General features: G+C 39.2%; 1 protein-coding gene across 2 annotated transcripts in view; it reads right to left on the bottom strand.

Annotated features, from left to right (window-relative positions):
• The window catches only part of Dock11 (dedicator of cytokinesis 11), a 186737-nt gene that overhangs the window by 9188 nt on the left and 150571 nt on the right, over positions 1-26978 (bottom strand). For both annotated transcript variants that reach the window (XM_087903042.1, XM_087903043.1), the window contains 7 exons: positions 25700-25915; positions 25560-25617; positions 20269-20375; positions 10466-10588; positions 8776-8889; positions 7211-7357; positions 312-522 (listed from right to left, as the gene is read on the bottom strand). In XM_087903042.1, the coding sequence (XP_087759168.1) occupies positions 312-522; positions 7211-7357; positions 8776-8889; positions 10466-10588; positions 20269-20375; positions 25560-25617; positions 25700-25915 (976 nt within the window). The remainder of the gene's footprint in view (positions 1-311; positions 523-7210; positions 7358-8775; positions 8890-10465; positions 10589-20268; positions 20376-25559; positions 25618-25699; positions 25916-26978) is intronic.

The following is a 26978-nucleotide window of genomic DNA, read 5'->3' as shown; positions in this document are numbered from 1 at the left end:
GAATCCAAGGAAAAACAACACAATCACCTTGTTTACAGCTTCTGCTTTTTCTAGAAAAAAAAATTCCTTAGGGTGCCAAATAGACCCTTCTGCTTCGGGTGGAAAAGATAATTTATCTTTATGAGACATCTCTAAGCAATTAGGAGTGACATATGGGGAAACGATGGTTTATTACAAGGCCATGATTGTATAAACTTGTAAAATAACAATGATTAAAATTTCAGTTACGTGTTCCTGCTGGCCAACTGGCAGCTGTGTGTATGAGAAAGTACCAAGGCAGACACAAAAGCAACACAAAGACTCTGACTCACTGGTCAAGATGCTCCGGCGTTTACACTGCTCTTCTATGCAGCCTTGCTTTTTGCCCGATAAGGTATACGGGGCCTCAAAAACAAATCTGTTGATGTTGTGATTTCTTTCAAACTCTGTCTTCCTTTCTGTGAGTTCTTTGTCATCAAAATAGGGCTTCACATAGGTGACTTGTATATGAGCAAATTTTGGATCAAGTTCCTTGGCATTTACCTATAAAGAAAGTTGTTTGTCTTTTTTAAAACCGAAATCAATGGAAAGAAAATGAAAGTATACCTTACTGCTTTGGAACCACACGAGAAACGCTGGCATTGCAATTGTGCTCCTGATTGACTGGAAAACTACCTGGGGGAGATTGTGGCTGTGTTTTATAGATAGCTTATTTATGACTATAAGGAAGGAATATAAAACCTAGAGAGATTATAGAAATACAGGAAGAACAAAAAACACATCTTAGCCCTGAGCAATTAACATGATCCACATCCACATTTCACATATTTCTTTCCCTTCCTTCCTTTTTTCTTTTTTCATAAGACAGGGTTCCTCTGTAAATTTGTAGCCTGTCTTGGAACTCGCTCTTGTAGACCAGGCTGGCATCAAACTCACAGAGATCCACCTGCCTCTGCCTCCTGAGTGCTGGGATTAAAGGCGTGTGCCACCACCCACCTCCATTTATTTCTAGACACATATATTCTGAAAACTGAGATCACAATGAACAGTTTTATAACCCCATTCCTTAAATATTTATTAAATATATAAATCTACTTTAGTAAGAAGATATTATAACTATTATAGTTTACACTGGAGCATTAACACAATTTATTTATATTATTTGAGACAGGGTTTCACACTGTATTTCAGGCTGGCCTGAAATTCCGTGGGAACCCACAGCAACTTTGACTTTACAGCTGTCCTCCTACTTTAGCCTCTTCAGTGGGTGAATTATGGATGTGAATTCACACGTGGCTTGATATGACTTTTAATGGCTGAATGAATACACATGAGTTACTGGTTCATTCCCTTACTAACAGGCACATTGGTAATTTTCTAACATTTTGCTATTGCAAGTCATACTTTGGTGAACATCCTTGAATTTATAAGTGTTCTTTTTTTTCTGATTGTTTGCCTTAGGATACACATTTTGTAGAAAAATTTTGTTTAGTTCAAAGATGTATACAGCTTTAAGGCTTTTAACAAATTACCTAATTATGCCACAAAGTAGTCTATCGATTTGGACGTCCACAAGCAATGTTTGATATCATGAGTAAATATTTTTAAAAAAAATATTTTTATTTTATGTGTATGAGAGTTTGCCTACATTTATGTGTATGTGAACCATGTGCATGCAATGTTCGCCATGGTCAGAGTGAACATCAAAATCACTGAAACTGGAGTTAAAGATGGTTGTGAGTCATTATGTGGGTGCCGAGAACCGATCCTGGGTTTTTTGCAAGAGCAGCAAGTGCACGCAACCACTGAGACATCTCTTCAGCCTCCAAGAGTAGTATTCTCGCCTACATCAGTTTAATTCCTAGCCAGCAGAGGAACAGAACACAAGGAAATACAGTGATTTTATGTGGAAGATTGTAGTAAAAGGGAGCGAGCTGCTTTTCATTTAGTCCAGCTCCGGGCCGCTGGCTTTACCCGGAATAATTACATGGAAACTGTATTTATTTAAACACTGTCTGGCCCATTATATCTAGCCTCTTTTTGGCTAACTCTCACATCTTAATTGACCCATTTTTAATAATCTGTTAACCTACGCCCATCTCGGAGAGAAGAGCCATGGTGTCTGCCTGACTCTGCTTTCTTTCTCCCAGCATTCTGTTCGGTCTACTCCGCCTATCTAAGCTGCTATCCTATCAAAAAGCCAAGGTAGTTTCTTTATTTGACCAATGAAAGCAACACATAGAAAGAAGACCCCCCTACACCATTTCCCCCTTTTCTGTTTAAACAAAAAGGAAGGCTTTAACTTTAACATAGTAAAATTACATATAACAAAACAGTTATTAAGCAAGAATTACAATTACAATATTTAGATCTATTTTATATTTTATCATAACAATGAAAAATTATAACTATAACTATCTATTTTTTAACTCCATCAAAAACTCCAGAAGGATATAATATTACCTAAGTAAACAAGAAATAAGCAACTTCCAAACTCTAGAAATGACAGAGACATCTCGCTGTCTGTATAGTCACCCAAAGTATTTTTGTACCATTGGGGCATCCATCTTTAGCCTACAGGCCCACAGTTTCCAGCAGACATTTCCATGAAGCCTGCCTGACTCTACTTTCTTTTTTTTAACATCCTGTTTTGTCTACTCCGCCTATCTAAGCTGCTATCCTATCAAAAAGCCAAGACAGTTTCTTTATTTGACCAATAAAAACAACACATAAAAAAAAACCCTACAGAAGACATAAAAGTTTAGTTGTAGGATTGGGGATATATTCAACTGGTAGAATGCTTGCCTAGCATGTACAGGGTACTTGGTTCAGTTGCCAATAACAACAACCACCACTACCACCACCACCAAACACAAAAGTCTAGCACAGCTACTGGTCATTTCGCGAGGCATCTCAATTCCACGCCAAGCAGTGCTGCTGCTGTCCTTGCTGAAGGTTCCCCTGCAGATTTGCAAATTCTACCCTTTCTCCTTAATTTGAGACAAAACTCGGAATCTACTTTCAGTGTTTCCCATGAAATCAGCCTTGTGTCCTGGGTGCTTGTGACTTCCTTACTATCTTTGTCATTTATCAGTCATGCCTGCCTGTGTTTAGTGGAAAAAAAGAAACAAACAAAATCAACACAAATCTCCCTGCACACAGTCTCTGTATCTTTTTCCTCTCCATATTTGCATGGGGGCAGTAACGTCTTAACACTGGGTAACCTCCTTAAACCCCTTCTATTTACTTGGCTCATTCTGGAAACATTAACCTTTCTTTCCTGTTACACTTATCTTAGCCAAAAGGCTCAGAAATAATTCTCTCACATTTAAAAGTTGGAATTTTCTAGAAAAACCTCAGTCAAAGTAATTATTTAGCTAAGAAGAAACATAAATAGGAAATAAAAGGTCAAGTAGTACACAGGGTATATATGAATAGCCAAAAAATCCTTCCTAGAAGAGTCTCTGGGTCCATTTCTCAGGGATAATCATAAGCAACCTTTTTTTTCTATCTTTGACTCTATGTATTTCCTAAATGTGTAGAAACAAGTTTATGTGGATTTCCAGTTTTGATACAAATGTACTTATTAACCATACTGTCTTGCATCTTGTTTTCTATTCTTTAATGACATATTTTGATATTGTCATACTGATATGATAAACCCTTCATGCTGCCAGACATGGTGGCTAACAACACCTATACTCCTAGCACCGCGAAGAGCAAAGAGTTTGAAGCCAACCTGGACTACACAGAGAGTTTTTAGCCTGCCTATCTCAATGCCCTCCCCCACCAAAAAAGCAACAATAAAAATACATCACTCTTTTCATTCCTAGGAGACTATACATTAGAAATTATTAGCCAGGCAGTGGTGGCACATGCCTTTAATCCCAGCACTCGGGAGGCAGAGGCAGGTGGGTCTCTGTGAGTTTGAGACCAGCCTGGTCTACAAGAGCTAGTTCCAGGACAGGCTCCAAAGCTACAAAGAAACCCTGTCTTGAAAAAAATATTACTATTATACTTTATTCCTCCCACGCAGGTAGCTACTACATATGCTATATGAGTATCAGGTTCTTTCCAGGCTTACATAGCGCTAAACTTCTTTAAATAAACTTTTAAAATGAATATAAATATAATAGAAAACTCTAAAGATGGTATTTTTGACCCAAAGGACACACACATTTAAGATAGTGGAAGACATTGCTAAACTTCATTCAAGTTGCCTGTGCTTTCAAGAAGATTTTGTTCTTTGGCAAGCACAGAAGAATGGTTTGTTTTGGGTTTTGTTTTGCTTGGCATGGTAGCTCAGGCTCATAATCTGCCTCCCTGTCCTCTCAACAAAAAGCACACATGCAAAGCAATGCTTTCAATTTTACTTTTAAATATTAAAAATCAAATTCCTTATAGAAAGTGGCAAAATAGTTGCACAGAACCTAGGAATTACTCTTCTGCAGCTTTTAAACCATTGCTGGATGACTTGTGACAAAAAATACAACATAAATGCTAGGCAATTGCTTGTTACGCTATATTAGTTAGGGAACAGTTAAAAGGGAAACATCCTTCCTCTGGCTTTGGTAGTGAAGACCTATAGTTTGAGCACTCAGGAGGTAGAGACAGATCCTGCATTTTAGGCCTACCTATGTCAGATCCTGTCTAAAAATTGCTTGGCCAACGTGAGTGTTGTGTGACAGTTTCCTACAGGGTAAAGCCTCCCATCTTAGTCCCTAAGATACAGGCTATTCTAAAGGGAGGTGAAACAGTCCATTCTTCAAGGTGGCTCATCAAGAGACACAATATTCTAGGACATAAAATACTCCATCTTATAGGATAGCTTCCTTGAGGAAATAAGGAACTCAATAGCCTTATAGGATCCCTGAAACTGACCATATTCACTATGTCTGTCCTTTGTCAAGCATACATAAGGACCGCTGAGAGACATTCACAGATAAGCAGCTACCTGAAAGGGACACTTTCTAGTCTACAGAGCTGCTTCCTTTTGGGAGTAGTCATTTACGCTACGGTGGCCTTTGGGTGATACAGCTGTCTTGGAGTCACGTCTAGTCTAGTAACTAACCTCTTACCTATAGTCCTATAAATCACTCTGATCAAACTCACTGGTTTAACAAACTAAACTTTGGTGGCATCCTTCCTCTGGCCTCTCATTGGTTTTCTATCTGGGATGAGTAGATGTTTGTTCACGTCTCCCTGGAATAGTGACATACAATACTGGGCTTCTTAGGTGATTCCAGACCAGCCTGACCCCCCAAAAGAACTTGTCTCACAACAAAGTAAAGCGAAACAAGAAAACCCAAAAGTCTGCACGTGCGCAGTAGAGATGCAGTATTTTCTGAACACTTCAGACCCGTGGCTGGTAGATTCCACGGCTGTAGAATCCCCAGCTACAAAGGGATGACTGTAGTTTTTTTAAACAACTAGGAACGGCCTCTTGTATTCCACCTGTGCGAGTGCAGCGTGATGGGAAGAGTCCCGACAGCGTTTCAGCAGCAGCATGATTGGACTAGGTCTCCAGAGGCAGAATGAAAGAGAAAGACACCTGTGGGCCAGAATCTGGCTCGCCCATCACTTCTATAGTGGTCACCATGGGCATGCGCCATGAGACTCTGTGACTGCAAGGACAGGAAATTTCCTGTTATCCATTCAACGAAAAACCACAAAAACTAGGGAAACTTACGGAGAAGTACAGAGCATTGCCAAATATTCATTTGGACCCTTGCATCACATCTACTTTGAAAGGTGTTAAGCCTGCGTTCAAGATAACACCATTCCCAGGGGATACAAGCATGTCTAGGAAGTGAAAGGGTGAGATTTTTCTCTCTACCAATGCTGTCTACTTGATTTCAGGTGCTTTGTTGAAAGTTGCTGAGTAAATGTAGCCACAAACTCTACACAGTGGAAGCCCTTTCTCTTCTACCTCAGCAATGAACTCTCATCCTGGCAACTGGTATGTCGCAGGCATTCTGGCTGAGTTCCGAAAGGCTGTCTAGAAGCAGCGGTACATTCCCTACAGAATAGCCTCTCCTGCTCGAATTTTTCACACCTCATTATGGTGGGCCCTAATGGGATGGATGCTATTTGGGGCAAGACCAAAAATATCTCTCTGGAAACCGACTTCATTGGAAATGTAGCCACAGCCCATGCTTGTAATCCCAGCACTAAGGAAGTTAAAGCGGGAGCACAGTTGTTGAGTCTGAGATCAGCCAAAAACCAAAGCAAAACATTGGGGGTTGGGAGCTGCAGTAAAACCCTTGACAGTCCAGGCATGAGGACCTGAGTTTGAGCACCAGAACCATAAAAAAAAAAAAAGCTGGGTGTGGCATCACACACCTGTAATCCTAGTCCCAGGGAGACAGAAACAACAGAATCCCTGGGTTTGCTGGCCAGCCAGACAGCTAATTTAGAGAGTTCCAGGTTCAGGTGCAGAGAGGCTGAAGACATTCAACAGTGACATCTACCTTCCACATGCATGTGCTCACATGTGCATATAAACATATATGCACACAAGTCAAATAAGAACAACAATAAAATGTAAGTATAGTCACTCTCATTGAATTAGGCCTATTTTAGCACAATATAACAGCTCTCTATGGCTCCGGATGATTTTAGCCATACAGTAGCCAACTAAGAATCCAACTAGGAATCATGCTGTATTTAATATGAGGGTTTCTGCCTAGTCTTATTGTAGCTTATTATGCTATGTTCAGCTGGGAGGCCTGCTCTTTTTTTTTTTTTTTTTTTTTTTTGAAGGGAAATGGGAGAAGTGGATCTGGGGGAGATGGGAGGTAGAGGGGAAAACTGAGAAGGGCGGAGAGAAGGGAAACTGCCATTGGGTTGTCATGTATCAAAGAAGAAAAAAAAGAACCATGCTGTAGAGCTGAACTATATTAAAACCCGTCTCTTCTATTATTATTAATGAATGTTTTTAATGTAACTGTATAGTCACTTTCAACATAGTAACTCATTTAATGTGCATAACAACCTCATGAGGAAGGTACTATTGACAAAAATCAAACACAGAGGGGTTTAGTGACTTTCCTATCATCACACTGTTAACAGAGAACGGAGATTTGAGCCCTGGCCTCCCTGATTTCAAAGCCTCCATTCTTTTTGTCATTATCTGATAGATTCTACTTCCATGCGTCTATCCCATATATCAGGAGCAACACGGGGCCTGAAATAAATGAACAACGATTTCCAAATGCAGGGCACAGGTTACCTTGTCTGAATCTTGAATTATTTTGACATTTTCAGTACCAAATTTTTCACCATAAAGTTTCACAAGTCTCAAGGAAATCTCTGAAAGGCCTGTGAGCTTGGGTTCCTTATAGATGTATTCCTTTCCATCTTCTTCTTCAAAAAACGACTATTAGAAAGGTAAACGAATAATAGTTTACAAATAGTGTATGTAAAAAGCATTCAAGAAAAATCTGCATAGCTAGTGACAATATATTTGAATACACTTAATCCTTATTAATATTAGTTTTAACATATTTATGCTGCCTAGTTTTATGTCACCTTGACATAGCTAGAATAATTTGGGAAGTTGTAACCTTAATAGAGAAAATGCCTTATCAGATAGGCCTGTGGGGCATTTTCTTAAGTAATGATTGATGTGTGAGGGCCCAACTCACTGAGAAATGGTACCAACCCTGGACAGGTGGGTCTGGGGTCTATAAGAAAGCAGGCTGAGCAAGCCATGGGGAGCAAGCCAGTAATAAGTAACATTCCTCTATGGCCTCTGCATCAGCTCCTGCCTCCAGGTTCCTGCCTTGAGGTACTGCTCCGACTTCTCTGGGTAATGGAGCATGCTTAAAGAGCTGTAAGCTGAAATCAACCCTTTCCTCCACAAGTTGTCTTTTGTCATGGTGTTCATTATAGCAATAGAAACTCTAAGACAAATATTAATATTTTAATTTGAGTATAGTAAATATTATTAACATTTATAATATATTTAGATTATATTATAAAATTTATATTATTAATAATATAAGAACATTAAAGATGCAAGCACATATTCAACCTTCTAACTTGGAATAAGTGAGAATTGCCAAATGCACGAGTATACAAACATATTGTCTGGAAGAGGAAGGTGTAATTAGGAAATATTTCTTATTTTTATTAAGTATTCCCATGTTAGATTTTCTTTCTTCTGTGTGTGCTCAAACTCACAAATATATAAACATATTATTGGTAGAAGGAAGAAACTAATAAGGATGTTTTTTATTTTCATGGATTTTATTACGAGTGGTTCCCATATATAATGTCTTATTTATTTTAACAGATTTTGCTTTTTAAATTTTTTCATTATTTATTTTATTTTATGTGTATTGGTTTTTGCCAGCACGTGTGTCTGTGTAAAGGTTGTCAGGACTGGAGTTGCAATTACAGACAGTGGTGAGCAGCCATGTGGGTGCTAAGAATCGAACCCAGATCTCCTAGAAGAGCAGCCAGCGCTCTTAACCACTGAGTCATCTGTCCAGTCCCCTTCCATGTGTGCTTAATCTGTTTCGTATTACAAAGCTTTAACTACTAGATACTTAATGGATACTTCAGAAGCTTAACAGAGAATCAAACTGAGGGAGGAATCCACACTTTGCATCCCCAACCAAATTAGACAGGAGAAGCCAAGTGAATGAGCACATTATGAAAGGGACTTTCCGCTGTGCGAAAAGCAAGACAGAACTCCAGAAGCAACAACTATTCAAAGGCCATCTAATAAGTCAAAAAAACATTTAAAAAGCCAAACAGCTTGATGAATGAACTTTACTAAAGCACACTTACCTGGCCATAAAAGGCAACCCTGAAGAAAGTACCCAAAAGTCGTTTTTTGGTGTGCATAACCTCCAAAATTTTTGTGTAAGCGCCATGAAGAGTCCTATAGACTTGAGTCAGTTTCTGAAAAATGAGAATATACATTTGTGTTTTTGTCAGTCACTGTATCACAACCAACATGCAAGAGAAAAAACCCACCAATGTTTAGGCTTTTTTTAATGTGAATTTTTTTCCTTGTTTATTTTATTTTACTTTATTTTTGAGACAGGGTCTTGCTATATAGGCCAGGATGGCCTGGTACTCACTACGTACTCACTTTATTACCAAACCATCCTGGGCTATTAGCAAGACCTCATCTCAAAAGTTGCGATGGCCTGGATTCAATCCCCAAAGTGCAAAACATTTTACATTAGGTGAATATGTGAGTTTTACCTATTTATCTAAAGATTATAATATTAATTTTTATTTAATTCTTATGTGTGTGAGTGTTTTGCCTGCATGTATGCCTGTACACCACAGAGGTCAGAAAAGAGCATCAGATGCCCTGGAACTGGCTTTATAGTTGCTTGTGAGATGCCATATGTGCTGGAAACTGAACCCAAGTCCTCCACAAGAGCAAGTGCTCTTACGTGCTGAGCTACTTCTATGGACTGATTTTTAACTTATTTTAAACTTATTTTCTGGTGAACCAATGAACTTTATGGGGCTCATTGACAAGAGTATGGGTGAGATAACCCCTACAGTAGCAAAAATGACTCAAAGACACCTGTGTCAGCAAAGCCTACCCCTGCGTGGTTGCTTAAATGCTGGAGCATCCTGCACAATTTGCAGGCGGCTCAACATGTTGAAGAGCATCTGTTTCAGGCAGCTCAGTTCATCTGAGCCTCTTCTGGGCAGCTCAGATGGTCTGATCATTTACATTGCACTTCTGGTTAGCTCCAGGGACTTTCTGAAGCCTTTGAGCTTCAAATAGGTTTTTTTTTTTCCTTTGACACAGGGCCTTGCCATGCCGTTTAGGCTGGCCCCAAACTTGAGGCTGTTATCCTCACCTCCATAAAGAGGCGGGATTATAGCTGTACGTCAGCACACTCAACGCATCTTGCTCCAACTCTCAAAATATGAATTCCAAGCCATCCTCTTCTCCTTTTTTGTATAGCTGCAGTAGAGATTATAATATGGACTCAAAGACTTGAATCCAAAAAAAACCTCTGCCGCACGCACATGGCAGCAGCTGTCCACTACTCTCCTGTAGGATTTACCAACAGTCTTCCCGGCAGGCCAAATTGATAAACAAAGCTTTTCCTGGTATCACGCTATGTTTCATCATCATGGTCAGCCAGCAATTTTAGTCACTGCACTCAAGTTCAAAGAATACAATCATGTTTCCAGGGCTTTCTTGGACAATACGGAGGTTTGATAGTTTTTACAGTCCAAGGGGGAAACTTCAAATCTAGACCTGGGGGATATCTTGGCAATAGGGCATGTGCCTAGCATGCCCAAGATCCTGGGGACCATCCCCAGCACCACAAGCTAAAAGGATATTTATTCTATAATAAAATTCCAATGCCATAATATAATGAATCACCTATTTTCTTCAGAAGACATCAGAGTAAAAAGATAGGAACGATGCTATATTAGCGTTTTGTCAAGACTGAGAATAAGTATACCAGGTAGTGATGCTAATGTGCCCATTGCTTACCTCAAACTCACGGCGTTTCTCATAAATTGGAATAATCAACTTGGAAATCTCAGAAATTACTTCATAACGTTCTGCCTTCCACAAGCCATCCACACACTGTTCTAGCAGCTCCAACAAAACCTCCTGCATTCAGAGAAATATTCAGCTGGATATTAAAATAGCAACAAACAAATCAACTTCAAATCATTTTAACTTACTAAAGAACAAACAGAATGGGCTGAGTTCAAGCAAGAGCACAGAAGTATATTTGTAAGACCACATTTTTCCCCCCTCCACTTCTGTCTTTGGAAACAGGACCTAGCTATGAAGCTCAGGCTGTCTGTCCTCCAACTGGTGAGCTTTCTACTTCAGCCTCACTGAATGCTGGGATTACGAGCATGTGCCAGCATATACAGAACTGCCTAACAGGATTTTCTAAACCAAATGCTACAAGTACTGGAAAACCAGAACAATTTCTAAAATATGAAATCAATGGCAACAGTAACTTGTATCTTTTTAAATGTTTTGTTTAAGTGAAAATAGAGACTTTATTTGCCAATAACATCATGTTGAATTGAATCTTTTGGTTGTTCCAAATTATGGACTAAGTTGACCTGAAAGTTGAAGAGTGATTTATTGGAAATGGAAAGCGTGCCAGGGTGGGACAGGGTGAGAGGTGAAGGTAGAAGGGCAGTTGGATATCATCAGTAAATGCTGTATGCATACACAGAAGTATCATAATTAATCTCATATATGTATTATGCTTTAATAAAAATATGCAACTAAGTAGAGAATGTATAAATGCCTACCAAGGTAAATTTCACTAAGCTTGTACATGTCCATTACTTTTCTTTCATACTGAAACTACATTTGCATAGGACATTAGTCTAAATAGAATGTCACAACTTCTCAAGCTATTACAAGTTTTAGGAATGTGTTTTCCTTCAGGTCTAGGGAACTGATTGGCAAAATGGTCTATTTGTCTCTAGGACAACCAAACTCACTGTCTAGCTCTTATTCCTATGTAGCAGGTGGCAATAATCTATGGATTCTTAGCTGGAAAATTACGTGCAGTTTTGACTTTATCCTGTTATGTGTTGAACTGTATTCCCCTAAGTGGTAAGCTGCCTCAGAACGTGACCTGATTTGGGAAAAGATTGTTATAGATACAATTGATTAAGTTGAATATACTGATACAAAATGAGTCCTCAAGCCAATATGGCTGGCAACCTTGTAAGACACTGCAGGAAAAATACCATGGGAAAATACCTTCTGCCATGTAAGGGCTCAGCAAGCAGGGGTCATCTACAAACTTGGATATTTGCCCTCCCTGGACACATTGCCCGATGGTGCTTTGATTTTGGACTTTTCATTCTTTAGAACTCTGAGAAATTCATTTCTGCTATTAATCATCTATCTAGTTTATGGTGTAATGTTATAGCAATTGGGTGTTACAACAACTTTTAGACAAACCCATTTCGAACCATTTTAGCCCTGGCACTTTTTCTTTCCCAGTATTTCTCAAAAATAACCCTTTCCCTCTATTTCTGCATTTACTGCTAAGGCTTAAGACTTCACTACTTTTTTTTCCCTAACTGATCTTCCTAACTCCAGCCTTGGCATTTCCCAATACATCCTCTACGGATACATCACAGGGTCCTGATCATGCCATTGAGAATCTGAAAACATGCCATCACTCACAGAGCAAGGGACAAGCTCCTTCATGTGGCACACTTGGCTTGCATGATATGGTTAGTGCTTCTATGATTCTTTATTCAACAAACCAAGAGCTCCAATAACAGGAAGGCTTACTAGCAATTCTCCTGAAAAACCCTCTACCCTTTAAGCCCCTCTTTGAATAGCTTAGGTACTATCCTTCTAGATATTTTCCCTGGTCCAGATAAGGAAGACAAGGTGTAAATACTTTGTTCCCCACTCTACCAACAGTGGTGTAAATATTGTTAGTTCTACAATATTTGCACACTGTCTAGGTAGCTGATATTCCAAATAAGCTGTGATTCTTTAAGGGTGGGAACAACCTTATTTCACTGACTGCCTTCTTTTGTAACTCATTATCAATGTGACTACTTGGATAAGTATGTTACTATGGTTAGCACAGTAATATTCAATGGCTATATTGAGAATTTCAGCAGGCTGGGCATGGTGGCACATACCTCTAATCTTAGAGCTCAGGGGGCAGAGGCAGATCAATCTCTGTGAGTTCAAAGCCAGCCTGGTCTACATGGCAAGTTTCAGTCCAGCCACAGCTACATAGTGAGATCCTGTCTCAAAATACCAAAAACTCAGTTACAAACTAATGGTGTTTGTTTCAGAAAGTGATAGTTGTCTAATAATGATAAATAAAGATAAGGGATACACCACTAAATAAGCCTAATAGATTAACACGTGCAGAAAAAGGTATTTAATCTGATACATACAAGTAACATTATACAACTTGAATGGATTATATGTGCATCTAGAAATACAAACACACATAACAACAATGAAAAGAAATGAGTCCATGAATTTGAAAAAGAGTGGGGGCAACACGGGGAGGTTTGAAGGGAGGAAAGAAAAGGGGGAAGTGATATAAATATATTATAATCTCAAAAATGTTAAAAATAAATCTTTAAAATTATTATATATCTTTTTAAAAAAAATCAGCATCTGTTCATGATAGTAAAAAAGAACTCTGGATGGAAATGAATAGAAGGGACGTTCCTTGAACTCAAAGAACATCCACTATACACTGAAGGCCAAACACTGTTATTCTAAACCTGGGAACAATGCAAAGATGTACACTCTCACCATTTCTTCTCAGCACCACCCTAGAGGTCTGAGCTAGTGAAATATTGTAATCAAAAGGGAAAAGGCATACAGTCTGACAAAAGTAAAATTGTGCTTCTGTGTTTATGGCATGATTGCATATGCCCTAAATCATAGAGAATACGCAGATGACTATAGTAAAGCTGACAAGCAAATTTCATCAGTTAGAAAATAGAATGCCAGTGAGATTTCTATATACTAGCAACAATACGTATTGGAGAATAAAACAGAGCAATGTCTAGTAAGTGAAGGCCTATAATTCCAGCTGCTCAGAAGAATAAGAAAATAGGCTTACAAGTTTAAGGTCTGTCTGAACTCCAGAGTGAGTTCAAGGGAAGTTTATGTAAGTGGGATCCTATCTTCAAAAGTGAAAAAGGCTGGGGATAGGGCTCAACACTTGCCTAGTATGTGTGAGGTCCTGGGTTCAATTCTCCCCAACCCCTCATAAAAAGCAAAAGCATAAAAAGTAAGCAGTAGTATTTACGACAGCATTAAAGCACCTGATATATCATTGTAATATCTGATATCTGATAATAAATCTAACAATAAAAATTTACCCTGAAAACTGAAAAATATTGCTGAGATAAATTAAAAATAGCCTAAATGTTTACTGATTGGGTGTCATAGTGTTGTTACCTGCTCTGTTCTCTATATAGTAACATAAATTTAACAAAATTCCAGCCAACACCTTCAATTTCCAAAAGGTCATTTTTGAGAAAACACGCCTATACATTTTATATGACAATTCAAATACTACAGCACTGTTTAAAAAAAAACACTGAGAAAGAATAAACTTAGAGAGCTAACACTCCCTGAGTTTACGTCTCATAAAGCCATGGTAATAAAAAAAAAAAAGTATGGCCCCTGTACTCCAGCTCAAACTGAGGGATGTAGCTGCCATCCCTCATCAAAGACGCTTATTTTCGTAATAGATGACACTATTCCAGAAAGCCACAACTGGCAGAGAACAAGTGATGGTGGGGTACTCAGCCCCAAGTGATACAACTATACCCAAGGCTCTGGAAACATCAAAGAAAAGGGGGCAGAAAGACTGTAAGAGCCAGAGGACCAAGACGTCTACTGTGAGATTGTGTCTTCCAGCTACTACAGTGAAGCTGCACCCATGAATGCTCAGCAATGTGGCTGCCTAAAGCAGAACTGGACAAATGGAAATCCCAACTATGGATGGAGGAAATCACATAGGGCTCCATCCCTAGTTATGACTAATTAATGCCCGCTGAAAGGGAGAATCAGTCTTCTCCAGGGATGAGCTCCCTAATTGGCTATCCAATCCAGAATGGTCAGAACTAAGCACACAGACATACACACAACTCTGAACAGAGTCAGCAGGTTACATTAATGTATTCTTGTGCATCTATGTATATAACAATAATAATTAAATAAAAAGAGGCCATGAAGTTGAGAGGGAGTACAGGGAGCAGGGGAGATATGGAAGAGGTTCTATGGAGGGAGGAAAGAGAAAAGGGGAATGAATGATTGCTATATTAATTAAAAAGAAAAGGAAAAAGTATGATATTGACATTGACTTGTACAACTAGCTGAGTGGTAGAGATTGGGACTAGAAATAGACCATATATGTAAAGAGGTGAGGCTTTGACCAATGTGCCAAAGTAAATCCAAGGGCGCTAAAGGAAACTTCTATTTTTCTCTAAATGGCGTAGACTGCTTAAGTTATGTCTATAAAAACTGTAGGCCTGGGTGGGCGCCAGCCTAGCATGGGCAAGGTCATGAGTTCAAATTCTGGCACTGAAATAAAAAGAACCCTTCCCTTCAACTTTGACTGCTATCCTATTCCAAGCTCAAAACATAGTTTAGATAGATTATAAATCAAAATAAAACTCAGAGACAAAGTTTCTAGAAGAAAACAGAGGGTTAATGTTATCATACTCTTGAGGTAAAGACATTTTTAAACTCTAGATAGAAAGAAAAAAATCATTAAAAACTTAAAAGTTAGACTTCACACACACACACACACACACACACACACACACACACACACACACACACACAGAGTTCCTGACACACATACTTGTATGCACCTGCAGTCCTAGCAATTGAAAGGTTGAGGCAGGAAGACCACCAGTTCAAGGTCATCCTGGAATAAGATCATGCCCCCAAAAAGAAAAAAGACCTTTCTATTTAACTTGATTAAATTAAACAAATGAAATAGACAAGCTAAGACTGGTAAATAAACACACATAGACATGCATATGCTATAAAGAGTTAATGGTCAGGATATAAAAAGGATTCCCACAAATCAGTCATAAGAATAGACAGTGCCACTTTTAATAGCTAGAAGACATGTCAACAGCAAAGATACGCAAGAGGCCAGGGGAAATATGAAAAAGTGCATTAGGGATGTGTAATAAAAAGTCACGATGTGACAGATACTAATTCATGCCTAATATAATGGTTTAAAAAGACTAGGAACATCAGATATTAATGAAGATAGGAGCAAGTCATTCACCGAAAATAGTTTAACTACTTTGAGAAACTCATTGGAATCCCTTTAAAAAGCTAAGTAAATTCAATCTGGATATTCTGCTTCACTTTCGAGTATTACTGAAGAGCAATGAGGACATGTGTCAACAAAAGAAGAACATCTCTAAACTGAAAACAACTCAATGTTTATCAACTGGAAAATGGATCGAAAAATTACCATTATGGTGGAATATTACTTAGTAATTAAAACAAACTTTTAACATGCTCTACATTATGGAGGAATCTCAACATTAAACTGAGGAAAGGAACACACACATACACACACAAGGATACACACTGAATAGTTCCATTTTTCTGTAGTATTTTTAACAGGGTTTATTTATTTATTTATATTTTATGTAAATGGGTATTTTGCTTACATGTAAGTCTGTGCACCACGTGGATGCCCAATGCCTGTCGAGGTCAGAAGAGGAGTTTACATCTTCTAGGACTGGAGTTACAGAAGGTTGTGTGCCACCATGTGGAACAAATTAAACCTGTGTCCTCTGGAAGAGCAGCCAAGGTTCTTAACCACTGACCTATCTCTCCAGCTCAATAATTTCACTTTAATGACATGAAAACTAATCTATGATGATGGAAACCATGTGTCAGTAGCAAAGAGAAGTTCTTTTGGAGTTTCATACTACAGTCCAGACAGGACTGGAACTTACTTTATAGCCCAGGGCAGCCTCGAACTCACATCAGTCCCCCTGCTTCAGACCCCAGAGTGCTGGCTGTGATTACAGGCATGAGCTATCCCGCTGCCAGACCAGAGAGTGCTTTTAAAGGGGCACAAGAGAACTTTATCTGCAGGAAAGTATGTGTTCTATTTCTTATTTCTGGTCGTAGACTACATTGGTGTATATAATTGTCAAAATTCATCAAACCATTTCCTTAACATGTGATATATTATACGTTCTATATTTAAGCTGTTAAAAAATCACTGCAGAAATAAATTTAGAAAAATGAGAATCATATTAGTAGTTTAACTCACACACATAAGTACTAAATGGAGAACTGCTTTGGTTTTCACTTCAGTGTAATTCTCTCTCTCTCTCTCTCTCTCTCTCTCTCTCTCTCTCTGTGTGTGTGTGTGTGTGTGTGTTTGCGTGTGCATATGTGAATTCAGAGATCAGAGGAGCATATACAATGTCATGTTGTACCACTCTCAACCCTAACACGTTGATATGAGGTCTCTTATGAAACATGGCACTAACAGCTTTTGGCTAGACTGTCAGGCCAGCAAGCCCTGGAGATCTGTCTGTCTCTCTCAGCCAGTGCCAGGGGTTACAGCTACAAGGAGATGCACCCACTTTTCCTTTTGGTGCTAGGGCTCTAAGCTAACTTATCCGGTCCTTAAGTCTGGGTCACAAACACCCTGTCTGTGTAGCAAACACCCATTGAATGCTCTCTCCAGCCCCAGAACTTAGCTGTGTTTTTGTAAGAGAAGGCCTTACTTTATAGCCTAGGCTGACCCGGAACCCACAACCATCTTCTTTCCTCTCCCTGCAGACTACTGGGATAACAGATGTGTACTGTCAAATATGGCTCGTTTTAATGTGACTTCTAAATCAATGTCACCTTTTCCAAAGGTGAGAGTGTGAGGAGGAAGCGCTACTACATGAGCCCAGACAAACTATAACTTATAATCAAATATATATAGATTATTGCAAAAAATTCCAAAAAATATGTTTACAAGGCCATTTCTTAGAGTAACTTGATGCTGCCATTCGGAAGATAAGGCTAAGATGAAGAATATATATATATATGTCTTGTGAAATGTTTGACTCTGTTGCCACATACTAAAAAACCAAAATTCTAAAAGGGACATTGAAGCCTCAGATAGAAAAAAGGGAAATTGTTTTCTCTCTTCTCCTTCCCCCTTTCCCCCTTGAGACAGAGTCTTGTTCTGTAGCCAGGCTGTTCAGGAACTAAGCACCCTAGGCGGTTCTCATGGCTATATTCCTGCCTCAGTCCTCTGAGTACTTGGATTACAGGTCTGAGCCACAGTGCCTGGCATACTTCCTACAATTTACCTTTGGAGGCAGAATCTCCTTCTGCTGTTCAGGGTAGCCTAGAACTTGAGATCTTTTCTCCCTCTGCCTTCTAAGAATTGGGATTAAAGCATTTGCTGCCATGCCAGGCTCAGCATGACTGCTATAAAAATAGAATTTTATGGGATGGTACACTACTTCAGTCTCTGCTTCTGTGTGTTTCTTTCCTTTGCTCATGCTTCCAGCCTTCGTGAACTGCTGCCCATTTTCTATCTGTGTTGCTCTGGTCTTCACTTGCTGTTGTATCTTCCAGATGTTTATTTTCAACCCAATGTCCCTTTACATAGAATTCTGCATTTCAAGTAGTCTGATTATTTCCATTTTGATAACCTTTCACTTCAAGTTCTACTTGTTTTTCTTAAATAGCACTCATCAGTAACCCAAACCCCCAAAGACAAATATGGCATCTGTTTGCTTGTTTGTTGTATTAGCTGTTAAGTGTGATAAGCAGGCTACAATCCACATAACCACAGAGATTATGTATAGAGTAAGAGACTAGGGGTAGGATTGGATCACCTTAGGAAGGGGAAATAGAATAGTTATGGATTTATGAAATCCATGAAATCCATGGGGTTACTGAAATAGGAGGATCAAGAAGGAAGGGGAAGGAAGGGGGCTAATGGAGGAATATGGGGAGGGACAGCTAAAGCCAAGGGTCATTTGAGGGTTGTATATTGAAACCTAATACAGTAGAAGCTTCTTAAAATATATACATAAATAGCTGGTCAGTTGTGGCGCACGCCTTTAATCCCAGCACTCGGGAGGCAGAGGCAGGTGGATCTCTGTGAGTTTAAGGCCAGCCTGGTCTACAGAGTGAATTCCAGGACAGGCTCCAAAGCTATACAGGGAAATCCTGTCTTGAAACAAAACAAAACAAAACAAACAAAAAAGCCTGGCATTTGGAATTTTATTTTATAAGCAATGCCTTTCATTTTAAAATATTTTTATTTCTTCATGGAAGACAGTTTCTTTGCAACACTGTCATGTGCACCTATCACGATAATGATAGCCACTCCCCTCTTCTCTTATCCTCTAGCACACAAATACAAACTTTGGATAGTTCAATTATATAATGCTTTTAAAGATAATTGCTGGTGTACAAGTACAATACTATTTACTCATTGCATTATTTAATTATTGTCTGCATGTATCTTCCATGTAAATATATAATTAAAATGTTTTTACAGTTAAAAAATAAGTACTCATCACTTTTCCTGCAAAAAGCAGCTATCATTTTCCCACAATTCCCAAACCTCTCCTAAGCAGCATTTTTTCTTCTTCCATTCCTAATGCTATTTCCTAAGTTTTTTGGGGGGTGGAGGCAGGGTTTCATGTAGCTCAGGCTGGCCTCCCATACTCTATGTAACTTAAGGTGGGCTTGAAATTAAACTTCTGATACTCTTGCTTCTACCTTCCAAGTACTGAAGTATAGGTGCGCACCATGCTAACCAGTTTATGTGAATTGAGTATCAAACTCAGGACTTATGCATGCAAGGCAAGTACTCTGCCAACTGAGCTACATGTCTAACATGGATCTTTTGCTATTCTGGCTTATGCCATAATAGTCCCACACCTGGACAGTTAATTAGACTAGCCTTCTCCCGGACTCTGCCTCCAGTTCCTATCCAGCCTCCTGTAACCCACCTCTCATGTCACAACATGTTAACCGTCCTTGCTTTACACCTCTGACTCCGCAAGTCACGTACTTTTATTATTTCAGTGATGATCTCCAGAGTAGAACTTGGAGATCATAGTTCATCATTTGAAGCCCTTCTATTAGCAAGTCTATAGACTTGCTCCTATGTTACTGCTTAATAGATCTTCACTGATGGACAACTAAAACTGTTTTCTATTCATCTGAAGCAGGGAGCCGGACATTTCCATGTGTACTACTTTGTTACTTATGTTTTGCCTATTGGAATTAGAAGACAATGTTAACTCTAGGTCTGTGGAGTTCTTTTTCATATGCTGGATGGGTTCTTGTCACAGATACTGAATTTTAAAGATTAGTTCTATCTATTTTATCTTATGGGTGTGTTGCTGCATGTATTTATGTATGCTATATGAGTGCCTGGTGTCCAAGAAGGCCAGAAGAGGGTATCAGATCCCCTGAAAGTGGAATTACAGGTGGTTATGAATCGCCATGTGAGTGCTGGGAATCAAACCTGGGTCCCCAGAAAGATCAACAAATGCTGCTAACTGCTAAGTCAGCTTTCCAGTCCTTTAAATGTTGCCTTTTAAAACAAGACAATGGGGAGAGTAGTAGAGACAAGATTCTACCCTGGCAAAAGAAATTCCTTTGCTTAGGAAGTTTTATGACTTAAAGTTCACCAATTCTTAGTCACTTTTGAAGTTAAGTCAGATCTAGTAATTTTTAATACAAATCAGTCCTGAAAAGGGAAATTTCTATAAACGACAAACAATGCACGCCTGAGATCTTACTTCACTGTAATGAACATCCATCATTCCTGCGTCTTCTTTCATGGCTCCTTCTTCATCTATATTGGGAGTAATTTTCTTGAAGGCTGAACAGCCACTAGGGAATAATTCTGTGTGGAAAATCAGAAAGGGGGCATATTTATTACCAAAAAAAATGTTTGGTAAATGACAGACACCCTTAAAAGGATACACTATTTTTATAACACAAGTGACTTTGGGTCAAAGTCATAAGAACAAATTTCAGCCATAAAAATAATTTCATGTATTACTCAGAAATACTACCACTCTTCTCCCTGCCCCCAAAGAGTCCTAATTCATTGTAAGCTGTGTTTTTGGTACACCATCTTCAATAGCTAGTGCAGATGATTTCCTAGTATAAAAATAATATAAAAATACTCATCATTTGTATGTTTTGTCTATCATCTAGACAAGAAGGCAAACACTTTGGGGGTAACAACTGAATGACCTTTGGTAATCATCTCTAGTGTTTAAATTGCACTGAGAGTTGGAAAGGGAAGCTAGTCAGTTATTGGAAGAGACTGTCCTAGGATATACATAACAGGCAGCAAGCGAAACACATGGCAGAGAGAAAACATCCTTGGGGAGACTGGAGTATGAAAAAACCCATAGATTGGAAAGTTAGACAGACCTGACACTACCACTGCTTCACTGTGGAATTTGATGTTTGTTTCCCTAATATTTATAAGGTTTCACTGCTTCACTGTGGAATTTGATGTTTGTTTCCCTAATATTTATAAGGTTTCTTCATCATCATCGCTACCATCACTACTATAACAAGAATAATACTAAAGGTTAGTTTGTGAGAATTACATGAACACGTTTGGAATAGAGCCTAGCATGTAAAAAGGACTGAATGAATTATTATTGCTAAATAAGACCATCAATGTCTTAAAGCCGATTTCTCAAGATAGATTCAAACAACTGCTGTCAGCTGGAGCCCTGGGAAGGGGGGAGTAAACTCCACCTGAAAACAACTTCTTACAACTGTGGCCCCAATTATTATTGTGGAGAATACAGATGGAGAGAGCTACGTGGTCTTCCTAGAGCCTGGGTTTTCTGGGATCTTGTGATTTAGAGAACAAACAAGGCGCACTTTAGATGCACCTAATATCAAACTTGCATCTGTCCTCCTGTCTCTGCCTCCCAAGTGCTGAGATTATGGGTGAGGTACACTCCACCTAGCTTTGACTTGGATTCTTGATCGTAATGCTTCATAGCTACTGTTTTCATATGCCCACGTGCCATTCTAAAGATGGAACCAGTCCAAGTAGGTACAGCCAGTTGGAGTTCAAGTGATCCCACAAAAAGAGTGGGTAGGATTTTGGAGGAGGGGGTAGTAGTGCCAATTCTTAATGAAATATGAGTGCCAACCAGAAGAGTAAGTGGTAAGACCTTGAGGTGAGAGCAGAAAGGGGATGACTGGGGACAAACAAGGAAATGAAGTTCTTTGTGGCATTTTAGCTATATGACACTGAGAACATAGACTTGGGAATGGAAGCGGCATTACCCTATAAGGAATGAGAAGAGATGCTATGGGGAAGGACATTGCATCTTATGGGCTTCCGAGGGAATCCAAACGCCTGAAGCTTTGCTTAAAGACGATGCTATGTGGTGGTTCAAGAATGCAGAAAACTTGACTCTTGTCTTCCCTGGGGGAAAGAGTTGTGCCCTCTCTCAGGAAAATAGCGAAGAATGCCAAAGTCTCTTAGAGAGGGATATCCAGAAATGCTGAGGTTCTCAGACAAAATGAAAGACAGTCTGACTTATCTTGAAGATTATATTTGGGGACAAGAAAGAGTAACAACAAAGCCCCCATCATCACTGTTTCCACTTGACTTGGCTAAAGGGAAGGGCAAGAGAATCTGTCTGTAAGGTACCTCTGGTACAAAGAGCAAGTGGAAGGCTGGCTGTTTGAGGGTGGGGTGGGGAGGCGAGGATGGGGTCAGGGTCAACTGTACCCTCCTTCCACTTTCATTTTCTTTTTTTTTGTTCTTTTTTTTTTTCTTATAGGGAGCAGCAAGAACGAGATAAGGTCTCCCACTGTATCCAGGACTCCCTACGTGGCCCAGGCTGGCCTCAAACTTCTAACCTTCCCACTCCTGAATGCTACGATTACAGGCATGACCCACCATTCCTGGCTTCCTTCTCCCCACTTTCCTGGCACTTCAGTGCCTGAAACAAGGAATGGAAGGTTCCAGCAGTGGTCTTTCACTTATGCAGATATCCCTGGGGGGCCAGGAAACAACTGGATAGAACAAACTTTGTTTTTATTTTTTTAAAAAAGTCTAAATGATAGAACATTTGCTTCCAATGTATTAGCTAATTGGCATTCTATTTCATTGTGATTAAGAATATTTTTGTAGCTCACTTCAAGAGAAATGGCTTAAGGGCCAGCTGAGGGCACAACTCAACAATGGAGGACTTGTGTCCTATGTACACCACCCTGAGTTCGATCCCAGAGGGAGGCAGAGAAAGAGGGGAGGGAAACGAGCTGCAAGTACAGTGTTTAAACATTCATGCTAGACACCTGTCAGGAATTTACAATGTAAACACACCTTTTATCTTCCATATCAATTATTGGAAATAAAGAACTCCAGAGTATCTTCATGGTCACCACTGAGGGATATTTAAAGCATATTTTGCTTAAATATTGGGGTCTTTTCTAGACTTTTCTAATAGTGCTGGGTTGCAGAATTCTCACAATGGATAGTAGCTATCCCTTGGGGCCAGGAAACTGCAAGAGTGAACAAACTTAATTATTAAAAAAAAAAGGTCTACATGCTTCCAATGTGTCAGCTGGGCAGCATTTTAGTCCATCTTGATTAAGAATATTTTTATAGTGCACTTAACTGTTTTAGATTGGCCATCTATCTTGATATCCGTCTCATAGTTTAAGCAGCTAATTGAAGAAAGAAGCTGTTCTGGAGATTTCTTTGAATCACTGAAGCTGAGGTGGAAAAAACCCCGAGGAGTTTCTACTACCGCTACTCTTTTAGAACAAGGTTCTCTAGTTTAAGGAAGTAAAAATTTCCAGGCTCAAAAATAGACAGCACCCATAAATAAATATATAAACAGCATTTAAATTTAACAACTCTTTGTTTAAACTGAAAAACATCATTTTTCCTCCTTAGCTCATTGATTTTAGTGAAGGATTAGTAAGCACCTTAAGGGTATTAGGAAATACTTCAGTGACAAGTTTGGGCCGCATCCACTTGTTAAGACAGGTCAGACTGGTGATGGAGGTAGCTGCTTAATGTTCAAACAACTAGAGCAAAAAAAAAAAAAAGGTCTTTCTAAAATTGAGGATGGGCTAATGCAAATAATTCATTCTTAGTTTTACTTTGTATCTGTGAACAAAACAAGGTTCTTGGGAAGAATTTCTAATATAGTTACCTAGTTTCAAAATCTGAAGGGTTTGTTCTTGATGGGCCTAGACCCCTCACTTCAATGCTAATTACAAAGTTGGGCTAGCCAGAAGCCATTTTCTTTGGAAAGCATTTAAAGTCACAGTACTCTGTTTAAGGTCTTCATGTCAATGAATTGGGAATTGTGGGTGTAAGACATCAAGTTTTGTTTTTAGCATAACTTGACAAACACATTAGTGTTATAATTTTAAAAAGATGAAACGAGTCTTATTTTCATAAATCCTTTCTCCATTTTAGAACTACTCGTAGAGATTGGGTGTATAGCTTGGAGCCAGAGTACATGCTAATCATGTCTGTAACCATCTGACCAATCCCTAGAACCAGAAGAAAAGAAGAAAATGAAAGAAATATATGCACTAAAAGGAGAAAATTGAAATACACTATTTTTTTAAGTAAATCATTCTTAATTTTTGTTTAATTTAAAGTCTTTGTACTTGTGAGTAAAACAAGATTCTCAGGAAGAATTTCTAATATAATTACCTATTTTCAAAATCTATAGAGTTGATTCTGAATAATTCTTAATGAGTCTGGAATTCTATTTCAGGTTCATACTCTGTAATCCACCCTGATTTGGAACTCACCATGTAGTTCAGGCTACCTTAGGGTTTTAGCAGTCTTCCTGCCTTAGTGTCAGTGTGCTGGGATTATTGAACCCATAACCCCTAGCTGAGTATACCAATTTGAAAACCTAGATTGTTCAGAAGTATTGCAGTATCAAAATATTAATTTAAAATACAAGCAAAATGCTGGAGATATTGCTCAAATCGTAGTATGCTTGCTTTCTCAATATTCACACAGCTCTGGGTTTGATGTCCAATGCTGCATGAACTGGGTGGGTACGGTGGTGCATGCCTGTAATACCAGCACTTGGGAGCAAGAGGCAAGAGAAGAAGTCCAAGGTCATCTTTGGCTACATAGCAACTTTGAGGCCTGCTTGGGCTACATGCGATCCTACCTCGGCCCCAAATTTAAATGAAAGGAATGCATAATTTAATCTTTATCGTCACGTTTGGGAACAATCTCCACAATGGCCATTATTTTACAGGAGGCAATCGAACACTGAACCTTAGGTGTGAAATGAAAATCACAGAAATTCCAGAGTTAAAAAAAAAAAACAAAAACAAGGCTGTGCCCTCATAGTCAAAGCCTGAGTAACAGGACTCCCTTAAGCTGCTTTCGTTTTGCCCTCATGTTATGTGGTTGACTGGCTTAAAGGAAGCAGCAGTTTGAGCACTGTGATACATAGCAGATGTCTTGACTGCAATCGCCACTGCAAGTTAACTTTTAACCCTTACTCAATTGTTTTGCTATCCGAGTAGTTATAACATGCAGCAATATTATTTGGGACAGAGAAGCACGGAGGCTGATCCCTGAATTGGAAATCTTGAATGAGGAATGCAGAGCCATTGATGTCCTCCGAGGGCCTGACGCCCATTAGGTGTCACTGCATAAAAATGGCTCTAGATACCTAGTCCAGGGACAGCTGTTGGTGAAAGATGAGGAGGGGGAACAAAGTGATCTGCCTGTATTACGCAGAGCTTCTCATGAGCCCTAAGAAGAATTTAATTTGTGGCAGTCATCCAGGGAGATAGTCTTGGGAAATAAACACTGGGCATCAGGCCCAGCCATGTACTATTTAACTTATTCTTGTAACCTCCTACGGAAACCGAAGCCAAAAATGAGCAATCCGGCTTTCTTTTATAACAACGTCTGTTCATGACTGAATGAGGCTGAAGGTAAACATATTTCAAAAAGCCCCATTCTAGTTCATTTACAATTGAAAGTTGCAAAGATAAAAATTATTTTGCCAGCTGAGAGTCCTCCCATCTCAAAACAAGAAGGTCTTACTCTTTCGGTGAAGAAATTCTGCAACGAGAGCCGCGACATGGACATAGCACATAGCAGCCTGGAAACAGATGACAAAGAAGTGTCAGGGCGTGTTCAAAGAGTTTGAGGAGTCCCAGGGGAACACGATTTTAAGTAGTCACCTCAGAAAAATCTCCATTTTTTATGTGAATTTTGGCCATGCTGTCGAGCCAGGTTTTTCTCAGCTCTGGTGTGCTGGCATAAGATTTAGCTAAGCTATACTGGAGGTCAATCAGCATTTCCGGGTCTTTCTCATGCTCCTTCATTTGGGCAGTGGCCATAAGAACAGTTCGGATCCTCTTGGTCAGATCTTTGACTTCTGTGGGAAAAGCAGTTGCCTAATTTCAAAACAAAACAAAACAAGACCCATATATTTAGCAGCCTTATCAATAAGGTCTAAGTGTGATCATCCAATCCTGGGGAACATACTATGGTTTCTATTCCTTGTTAACTGTTCATGGTACTGCATTGGATGTGGCAAGTCTAAAGGGGCTTTAATTAGTTATTTTTAAAAATATGTAACCAGCTAGGCTTCAAAGGCTTTTGAACTTGAGGGCAATATACTTAAAGCATACAAAAAACACGACCTTTGGAGCCACACTATCTGGGTTTAGACGCTGGCTCCTCCAATGTATATACAGGATGTTTCTGGTTTATTTATAACAGTAACTGACAGTTATTGAGAGCACATCGGTACCAGGTACTAAGATGGATACATTATATGTTTTAATTTCTACAAGAATCCTATATATTGAGTAGTCTTTCCATGCACTTCTACCAACGGGAAAACCGAGGCACAGAGCAGTTGAGAGGCTCAGCCAATGTGTCCCGGTTGGTAACTCACGGAGACAGAACTTCTGTCCAGGTGATCTGGCACCAGAACTAGTGCTTGACAGGCAATTTTCCATACTGCTAAGTGTGCCCATCTTGCCCACCGACTACAATGCACACCTCAGTGAAAACCTTGCTGCCAATTTTCCATTTCCACAAATGAGAGGTTGTGAGTTACATCACACTCCAGAGAAATTCAACTCTGAAAGTGTTTCTGACCTCAAGATGGGGATGAGGCAAGTATATGGTGATGGGATTTAATATGAATATAATATACCGTTCTGCCTTTCTGTCTGCTTTAAAAATGTCTGCTTTTAAAACAATTAGTACAATAATTAATACACACGCATCTTAGCCCTTTCTGCTTATTAACAGAAACTCTACTTCCTGAAGGAAAGGCTTACCTTAATTTACCAGGGTTTGTTGGTAATGGTGGCCTTAGAAGATGCAACTAAGTCATTTACAAATGAATCAAGGGAAAGCAAAGGAGATAGTTCTCCTCAAGGAGAACCAATATCAGCCCTATTCAATTGGAAAATGTCACTAGCTACCTGTATAATATGGCATTGA

This window comes from Myodes glareolus, chromosome X (assembly GCF_982192425.1).
Source record: "Myodes glareolus chromosome X, mMyoGla1.1, whole genome shotgun sequence".
Taxonomy (NCBI): domain Eukaryota; kingdom Metazoa; phylum Chordata; class Mammalia; order Rodentia; family Cricetidae; genus Myodes; species Myodes glareolus.
This window is presented reverse-complemented; position numbering and strand designations above follow the sequence as displayed.